This window comes from Gekko japonicus, unplaced genomic scaffold, assembly GCF_001447785.1.
Source record: "Gekko japonicus isolate JY-2015 unplaced genomic scaffold, Gekko_japonicus_V1.1 scaffold501, whole genome shotgun sequence".
NCBI lineage: Eukaryota > Metazoa > Chordata > Lepidosauria > Squamata > Gekkonidae > Gekko > Gekko japonicus.
Genome location: NW_015175985.1, coordinates 129,768 through 139,702, shown reverse-complemented (window position 1 = coordinate 139,702; position 9,935 = coordinate 129,768). Strand labels below are relative to the sequence as shown.

The 9,935-nt window shown below is 50.6% G+C and overlaps 1 protein-coding gene across 1 annotated transcript in view; it reads left to right on the top strand.

The window, feature by feature from the left end:
* TBCD (tubulin folding cofactor D) overlaps positions 1–9,935 on the top strand; it is a 380,958-nt gene that overhangs the window by 368,283 nt on the left and 2,740 nt on the right. The window contains exon 39 of the mRNA XM_015426300.1: positions 912–996. Coding sequence (XP_015281786.1) covers positions 912–996 — 85 coding nt within the window. The remainder of the gene's footprint in view (positions 1–911; positions 997–9,935) is intronic.

The window sequence follows — 9,935 nt, the reverse complement described above, 5'->3', positions numbered from 1 at the left end:
ATTTGCCAAAACACTACTCTGTCGATAAATTGCAGCACTTTGAATTAGCACCAGAGCTTTAAGAGCTCTCCAGCTGTCACCTGGAGACTGGCAACAGCTTGTTTGGAGGGTGGGGAGTATGGCATTGTATCTGTCTGAGGTCCCCCTCTTACTCCTCCTCCTCCTCAGACCCCACCCTCAGCAGGCTTCATCCCTAAAATATCCTGGAATTTTCCAACCTGGAGTTGGCAACCCTATGTCCCCCCCAGCCTCTGCCTAGAGAAAGGGCAGTCTTTCCCTGCAGTGGGAACCAAAGCAGCTGTCATCATTCTCCTCTCCCCCTATGAGGTATGTTAAGGTTGAAAGTGTGTGAATGGTCCATAATCCCCCAGGCAGCTTTTAAAACATGATCCTGGGACCTACACAACCCCAGACATTCCAACTGCCTTGCGGGGGGGGGGAGTATGAGGTGTGGAATGGAGTGAAGTCCAATCAGCTTCCATATGCAAAAGACCTTGAAGGTTCCATATGCAACTGACATTCCAACTGCCTTGCGGGGAGGGGGGGGAGTATGAGGTGTGGAATGGAGTGAAGTCCAATCAGCTTCCATATGCAAAAGACCTTGAAGGTTCCATATGCAACTGACATTCCAACTGCCTTGCGGGGAGGGGGGTGAGTTTGAGGTGTGGAATGCAGTGAAGTCCAATCAGCTTCCATATGCAAAAGACCTTGAAACGCTGGGCGGGGTGGTGTGGGCGGGACCAGGCTTCGGCTTCTTATTGGTCGACAGATATGGTAAGTGGCAGTCCCACCGGCCTAACACTAAAGGGGCCAAATTTAGAACATTGCGATATAGAACGTTGCCATTCAATTATAATAAGGGAGAGATAATGTTATGCTAACTTTATATGCTGTTTCCCTTCTCAAAACAGGGATGCAGAGTTGCCATTTGTGAGGGAGCAACGTAACTACATCTGTGACTTAATGAAAGTGCCCAAACCACAACTAGTTGCCAAGGTAATTGTCAGCTATGCTGCCATGAAAGTTGGGGAGTTTGATCTGTGTCTGGTTAATCGCTATTGCTTTCCTTTCAGGTTAATTGCTACTGCATTCCTTTCTGTGCTTTCTCTGCTGTGCACCGAAACACTTATCTATACAGATGTGCAGGAGGGTGTTGTAGTGTCTGGGATTTCCCTAGGTGCCGTGGGAGAGTGTTTGTTCTCAGCTTCAGCTACCTAACGGTCTCTAAGCCTTATCCCGCACGCGGGAGGGTGCCTAATTGGCCAGTGCTGGGTGTGTGTGTGTGCATACGAATACCCTATATCCTATTATGCCCATGGGGCCGCCGCCATTCTTAACAATGCCTATGTTACTGCATCTATAGTTCTGCAATAAAGGTATTACCGTTCCTGAATGCATGTACTTCATTGTTGGCTGTGGGTTCTGACATTCTGTTAAGAATCCGCCATTCTCTATCTCTGCGCATCTCTCTACAACCAAGATGAGCGATGGAGAGGAGAAACCGATTCCTGAGAAAGACGACTCCGGGGGGGATCCCAACTCCTACCACGACCGGTCAGGGGACCCCCACGACCCAGCGTTGCCGGTGCCTACCTTGCCGCCAGTAACTGCAGCTGACGTGGGAGCCGTTCCTAAGACGACATCGACCCTGGTGTTTCTGACCCTGACGTGGCCAAGGAGGCCGCCCAGCCATGGTTATCAGCCAAGCTCCAGCTGGAGCCAGTTTCACCCAGACTCTACAGCTGAGACTTATATGCTCACGCAGGGGCCACCAAGAGACAGTCGATTCAACCGGGGATTTTCTGAGGCAGGGGGGTTCCCCACCTTTGGGGCCCCATTTGAGCCATTACCCGGGGCATGGGTGACGGAGAGGACGAAGGTGAGAAATGGCTGGGTGTCCCCGGAGGAGGCATTGGAACTAGCCCAGCGGATGGAGGTGGCACATTGAGAGAGACGGAAAATGCAGCGGACGCTGGAGGACATCATCCAGGCGATCCCACAGCTGGTAATCCAAGCCATCAGGGAGGAGAGGGAGGCCCGACCGGTGGTCCCCACAGGGCCGGTTGCTCCGCCGGCCCCACAGCAGCAGCCGCCCCAGCCCGAGGACGCCCCGCAACCGGGCTCGCACGATGTCCCGGTTCCAGCACCACATTCTGGCAGCCAGAGAGAACGGGCGATACCTCACCCGAAAGACCTCATCGAAGCCACCTTTGATGGGAACCCGGAGGAACTCTCCTATTTCGTGGTCCGAGTGATGAAGTTTGTGGAAAGACTGGGCCACCTGTTCCCAGATGACAGTAGCCGTGTAGATGTGGTGGTGGCTCGGCTCAGGGGCCCTGCGGCAGCTTGGTATGCGGGGCTGCACAACACCCAGGACCCGGAACTAATGAACCTGGACGCTTTTATGTGGCCATTGCGAGCCTAGTTTGAAGACCGGAACGTTGGGCCCAAGGTGAGGGCGTTCCTGCGAACCCTGAAGCAAGGTAGGCGATCGGTGAGGGAATACTCCTCTGAGTTTAAGCTACACGCGGCCAAAGTGCAAACTTGGCCTGATCCTGTGTTGGCGGAACTATAAAGAGTGGGACTGAATCCCGAAATACGGGAGACTGTCCTGAGGGCTGTTGACCCAGTATCCCTCCCAGCCTGGATGCAAGAGGCGGAGAGTGCGGAGACCTGCCTGAACACCCTACGCTTGGACATCGCGATGGCAGGAGGCCGGCCTACACCCCTGGGAGCACCGCATGCGGCTGGGGCTCTGCCTGAAGTGTGGGGAGTGGGGCCATTTCGCGGCCGACTGCAGCGAGAAACAGGGGCCAAGCGAACCGGCAAAAGTGTGCCTGGCCATGCCAGCGAAAAAGCCAAAGGGAAAGCCAAAATATGCCAAAGCCCTGCAGGCAGCTCCTGAAGAAGGAAAGGCAGAATCCAGCGGAGACGACCCCGAGCCGGCGGGAAACGGATTGGTCCTGCTGTAAGAGGCATGGAGCAGCAGGGCCCGATCCCGGAGCCGCAAAATGTGAGCAGTTTTCCCTCCTTGTTTTTTGTGACTGTGACTTCGATTAACCTCAGCCTCAGAACACATATACAGGTGAGAGCCCTGATTGACTCGGGGTGTGGGAGGGATCTGATCATCCCCTCCCTGGTTATGGGGTTGGAGGCTGGGGCAGTAAAGTTGAAAGATCCCCTCATCTTTACACAAATGGATGGCTCTACAATGAAAGATCCGTGTGAGTACAAGACTGTGCCGTTGCGAATCGGGGTGGGGGATCACTGGAAGGACAGAGCATTCGTGATCGCCTCAGCCGCCAGGTTCCTGCTAGTCCTCGGGGCCCCGTGGCTGCACGGGCATGATCCCTACGTCTTGTGGGACGAAGGGAAGGTACAGTTCATTTCACCTAAGTGCCGAGGCCACCGTTGGAACCCGAAATGGGGCCAGCAGCTGATAGCTGAAGGCCCTAGAATATGTCTAGCTCAGGAGGAACTGCTCGCCATTCCCCCCGAGAATCGGGATTTGGCTAGGGTGTTCGAGGAGGAGGAGGCGGATGAACTTCCCCCGCATAGACATTCCGACTGTAGCATTGAAGTGTTACCGGGGCAGAAACTTCCCAAGGGGTGCATTTATGCGATGGGACCAGCCGAAAAGGAGGAACTACGCAAGTTCATTGACAAGAACTTAGCCCAAGGGTTCATCCGATCGGTCTCGTCCCCTTACGCGGCCCTGGTGCTCCTCCGAAAGAAAAAGGATGGGGGGCTGCGACTCTGCACGGATTACCGGGGTTTAAATGCAGTGTCTTCCACTAATGCCTATCCCATGCCGTTGATTAAAGACTTGCTCGCTGAAGCGGCAAAAGGAAAAATATTCTCCAAGCTGGACCTTCGAGATGCCTACTTTCAGGTGCGCATCAGGGAAGGGGATGAGCATAAGACTGCTTTCAACACCCCCCTCGGCCAGTTCGAGTACCGGGTGATGCCCTTCGGCCTTCAGGGACCCCCGGGGGTCTTCATGACTGATCAATGAAGTGTTGCACAAGCACTTATTCAAGAGGCGCTTGTTTACCTAGATGATATATTGCTGTACTCCCCCGACCTACCGTCACACATGAAATTGGTGAGGGAGGTCTTAACCACATTGCACAAGCAGAAACTGTTGCTAAGCTGTGTAAATGTGAATTCCACAAAACGCACATTGACTTCTTAGGATATCGGATCTCTGACCGGGGCCTAGAGATGGACCCGGGGAAAGTTTGTGACATGTTGGGTTGGGGGGTACCCCGAACCCGACGACAACTCCAATCCTTCCTCGGTTTTGCAAATTTCTACAGAACCTTTTTACCCAACTTCGCCCAGGTCAGCTTACCCCTCAGAGATCTGCTAAAAACTAAGGGGAGGGGCCCAGAGGCTACTAAGCCGAGCGCCACGCTGCCATGGAGTAAAGAGTGTCAGGAGGCATTCGATCACCTCAAAGCCTTGTTCACCTCAGAACCAGTTCTTGCCCACCCCCATGAAACGAAAAAATTAGTTGAGCAAACTGATGCGTCTAATGTTGCCATGGGGGGGGCGATTTTACAAGAAGGGGGGGATGGATTGTTGCATCCATTCGCTTACATGTCAAGAAAGTTCAGTGACACGGAACGTAACTGGTCAGTATGGGAAAAGGAGGCAGGGGCAATAAAGCTTGCCCAATCCACATGGAGGCATTGGTTGGAGGGGGCGAGGGTCCCGTTCGAGATGTGGACCGATCATAAGAACTTAGAAACTCGTAAAACACCTCGATCTCTCAATGCCAAACAGCTCCGGTGGGCCAATTTCTTTTCCAAATCTCAATTCACCTTGCATCATTTCCTGGGTTCTGCGAACTCTTTGGCTGACGCCCTGTCCCGTCTACCCCAACACGACAGCCAATGAGATGTAGTCTTGGACTTGGTGTTCACACTCTCACAGATGGGCGGGGCAGTGACAACTCGCAGCCAAACCCGCCTAACTTCTCCTCCCCCTGTGACGTTGCACTCGCCTCCTGCTGGGGTGGGGAAGGAGGAAACAGACACTTGGCACAGTAAATTCACCTCCGCCCATTCGGAAAAGGATAAAGAAGTTCTTGAAGCAGAGATTTTGAACTACGGGACAATGGCTGTTGGTACCGGGGACATAAGCTGTTCGTTCCCCTCTCAATCAGGGGGGAGGTGTTACAGGCAGTGCATGGCTCCAAACTGTCCGGACACTCGGGATTCGTTAAATCCAATTACTCCAAAGGCAGTTTTGGTGGCCACAAATGCGCAAGAATTTATCCTCCTTTGTTCAGTCATGCCAAATCTGTGCCATGAGTAAACCCAGACTGGGAAAAACCCCGGGACTGTTACACCCGCTTCCTAATCCGAGTCGACCCTGGGAAGTTATCTCTATGGATTTTATAACTGACTTACCACCAAGCAAATTGATGACTGTGATTTGGGTGGTACTGGATTTTTTTTTCTCAGCAAGTGCATTTCATTCCATTTGCTTCACTACCCACGGCTAAAACACTGGCAAAAGCATTTCTCCTGCACGTGGTGAGGTTACACATGCTCCCCACCAAAGTGGTTTCCGACCGGGGGACCCAGTTCGTCTCCCGGTTCCGGGGGGAGCTGATGAAACTGATGGGAGTGGAACGAGGCCTTAGCAGCGCTTACCATCCGGAAACCGACGGCCAGACTGAAAGAGTTAATCAAACTTTGGAACAATATCTGCGTTGTTTTGCCAACTATCAACAGGACAATTGGAATGACTTGTTGCCCCTAGCCGAATTCTGTTATAATAATACTTGTCATTCTTCCACGGGGATGTCCCCGTTTAAGGCACTGTATGGTTATGACAGCCCGCCGGTCCCATTCCTGGAAGAGGACACACACATGGGGCCGGGGGACACTGCTCAATGGTGTAAACAATTGCAGGACTCTTGGCCTCTACTGTGTAAAACTTTGACAGCTGCCAAAGAAGCCTATAAGGCGCAGGCTGATAAGAAAAGGGTGGAGGGTTGGGCTCTACAGCCTGGTGACTCTGTGTATGTTTCTACTAAAAATATCAAGATGTTACGGCCAAGTTGGAAGTTGGGTTGGAAATACATTGGGCCCTTTAAGGTGAAAAAGATCATCAATGATGTTGCTGTGGAGTTGGACTTGCCAAAAAATTTGAGGAAATTACATTCTGTATTTCATTTCAGCCTCCTGAAGAGAGATTCGGGTTCCGGCTCCCGGCGTCCATCGAAACCGGTGCCCTCTCCCATCATGATTGAGGGCGAAGAACATTATGAGATATCTAAAATTTTGGACTCTAAGATCAAACAGGGAAGGTTGATGTATTTGGTTGAGTGGGTGGATTTCTGACCCCAGCACCTCGAATGGGTGGAATTAGGGGATATTCGGGCCCTTGGACTGTTACGACAGTTCCATCGGGACTTCCCGGACAAACCGGGAGACCTCCCAGAATGACCGGGAGATCTCCGAGAATGACCGGGAGATCTCTCAGAATGGTCGGGAGAAGCTGATTTTTGAGAGGGCAGTATGTCAGCTATGCTGCCATGAAAGTTGGGGAGTTTGGTCTGTGTCTGGTTAATTGCTATTGCTTTTCTTTCAGGTTAATTGCTACTGCATTCCTTTCTGTGCTTTCTCTGCTGTGCGCCGAAACACTTATCTATACAGATGTGCAGGAGGGTGTTGTAGTGTCTGGGATTTCCCTAGGTGCCGTGGGAGAGTGTTTGTTCTCAGCTTCAGCTACCTAACGGTCTCTAAGCCTTATCCCGCGCGCGGGAGGGTGCCTAATTGGCCAGTGCTGGGGGGGGGGTGCATACGAATACCCTATATCCTATTATGCCCATGGGGCCGCCGCCATTCTTAACAATGCCTATGTTACTGCATCTATAGTTCTGCAATAAAGGTATTACCGTTCCTGAATGTCTGTACTTCATTGTTGGCTGTGGGTTCTGACAGTAATGTAATTAGAGATCCACTTAATTTATCATACGTATTTTTGTGGGGTTGTTTCAAGAGGGCTTATGTATAGTAGAGCAGAGTTATAGTACACCCTCAGTGAAAGCCAGCAAGCCTTTGTCCTCTTGAGAAGGTGTATGAATGGGGCTGCCCAAAAACAAGTGCTTTATAACCTCCCCCCATCTCATTCCTTGAAAGTCTTCCAGAGTTTTGTTGATCAACTATGAGACAGTGAGCACAAATTAATATGATGCAGCTGGTCTAAAACCAGGCTTAATAGGAAGGAGTGGTTAGAATTTCTACTCTGAATATTACAAGAAACTGTGGATTCCATAGCATTCCTCTTGGGTTCCACCTTTCTATTTACATAAAGTACTAGGAGTAAGGCCCGTTGTGGAAGAAATACAACAATCTCTAAAAGGAAGCTCCAGGTGAGTGTCCCGGCTGTGGCTGGTGGGACAGCAGAGGGAAGGGAAAAATAGAGGGAGGCAAGACATGTTTATTTCGTTCTGCTTAGCTATAATGCAGGGCTGTCTCAAGTCATTTTGATGCCCCAAGTGGGTAGTATGGGAGGACAGCCTCATGGTAACAGGTATGGTTCCCTCCACCCCTGACTTATGTTGATTTGGGGTTATGCAGTGGCAGCTAAGGTAGAAAAGCACCTCCTCCTATGCCATGTCTTCTGGGTTGCAAGGGTCTGGAAAGCGGTTCCATAGCCAGTTACAGGGTTGCCAACTTTGGGTTGGGAAATACCGGTAGAGGCTGGAGAGGGCAGGGTGTGGGGTGAGGAGGGATCTAAGCAGGGTATAATGCCATAGAGTCCATTGCCCAAAGCAGCCATCTTCTCCAGGCGAACTGATCTTGGAGATCTCCAGGTGCTTCCTGGAGGCTGGCAATACTAAGGGGAGGGCCAGACCTGTAGATTTGAGGGGTAAAGCCTGGGGAGGGCAGGGTTTGGGGTGTGGAGGGACCTCAGCAGGGTATAATGCCATAGAGTCCATTGCCCAAAGCAGCCATTTTCTCCAGGCGAACTGATCTTGGAGATCTCCAGGTGCTTCCTGGAGGCTGGCAATACTAAGGGGAGGGCCAGACCTGTAGATTTGAGGGGTAGAGCTTGGAGAGGGCAGGGTTTGGGGTGCGGAGAGACCCCAGCACCCAAATGTTGCCCTCAACTAGCACTGAGCTTTGTTCAAATACCCAGTTACATGGTCCTCTGAGGAGAAAGGTGATGATCATTTTAAAAATCATCACCCAGGATCAGCTTTAAACAACAATGGCATTACACAACACTCTTTTTCCCTACCAAGTGACAACGAGATAATAACGACAAAGAAGAATGCTGAATCCTGAATGCTGTTTGCATTTCCTTGGTATTAAAACACTAGAAAGTGGCCTCACAGCTCTCTGATCCAAGAGTGACAGCCACATCTGCGTCTCTTGGTACTCTAGCTGAAGACTTCAACCGCTACAAGCTGGAGGAATTTTCACAGCAGTTTGATTCCCTTCTAACTCATTTTTCAGAGGGGATATTTGAAAATATCCAGCACTATCCAGCTTGCAGAGCTCATGTTTCATAAGGGCACAGAGGCAGAAGAAGGAAAAAAACACAGACACAAAGCCTTGTTAAAGCCAGGAAAAACATTCTGAAGTGTGTTTATTTTACCAACCCTCTTGAACTTGATTCACCTTTTGGGCGGCTGGAGGGAAGGCTTACAGATGAACCTGTAAAACAAACTTTTATTCATGAAAGTCATTTCTGGATTCAAGGAAGAGAAGGAGAGAAAAAGAGTACTGCCTCCAATAAGCCCAATCATCCTAGTCATATCTCCAGACAGAAACTGAGTGTGTATCGAGCTGTGTTGTTGCCCTGCAAGGTGCATATAGCACTCTTATGGACTTATATAGTTCATGTGATAAAAACTAGACTGTGCAATCAGTGTACAAAAAGGGACTGAAGTGTGTGGTGACCCAAAAGTGATGCCAGCTGCAGACACACGCCAGCGGAGGAAAAGCCTTCTCCTGAGATGATGTGCCAATGGTTCCTGGGGTTACCTTGCCGTCTCTTACCCGCAGTGCAGCAGGAAGAGAGCCAAGCTCCCTAGCCACATGAATTGCACACAAAAGCCAGCAACCATTTGCTATAGAGGAACGCCATATTCTGCAAAAGGGACTTAAAATCCTGAAGAGAGCAAAACCTTTCCTTCAACATGCAGGCAACCCCCACCCCACCAGATGATGCATTTAGGCTCCACAGCATAACAAAGGGAGCCTCTGCCAGGAAGGAATAAGATGGCTGACTCATCAATCAGCTCATCAGCCAGACTGCGACTGCCCAGCTGAATCATAAACTCATCAGCCAGAACCATTAAAAGACAATACCCCTGGACTGTGCAAGTAGTATGCAGTATACTGCCTCTATTGTTCTCCAAAGGTGCCCACTGGTAAAGTGATTAGATTCAACATTGCCCAATCCTGCCCCATCCTCCTGCAAAACCAGTTTCTCCTGCAACCAGTTTTTTTTAGGAAACTTCCAGGGGGACGGATCAGAGAGGGGGGACGTCACAAGGGAGGTGGCCAGTGAAGCCCGCCTCCAAGCCCCAAAAGGGCATAAAAGAGCCTGGCCATGTGCTCTCTCTCTCTCTCTCCATACCCAAACCCCGCCCCATCCTGCTCACTCTCAGTGTAGTGCTGCCCAGAGTCACGTGTTCTGGTGTTTCAGAATATGACCATTATTCCCTTACAATCTCCTCATTTTTCCTGTGGATCACCATCTCTTCAGGACAGGCAAGTATTGCCCAATCAACATTTTTACCTGCTCAAGCAAATGTCGCTATCCCTTTCTAACTATATTTCTTAGGCCTGTGTAATTGTGAGTGTGTTTGAATTTATTGTATGTTTGTGAAGAACTCTCAGTAAAGAATCCATTTCTCTAAAACAGGTATGTCCAACAGGTAGATCGCAATCTACCAGTAGATC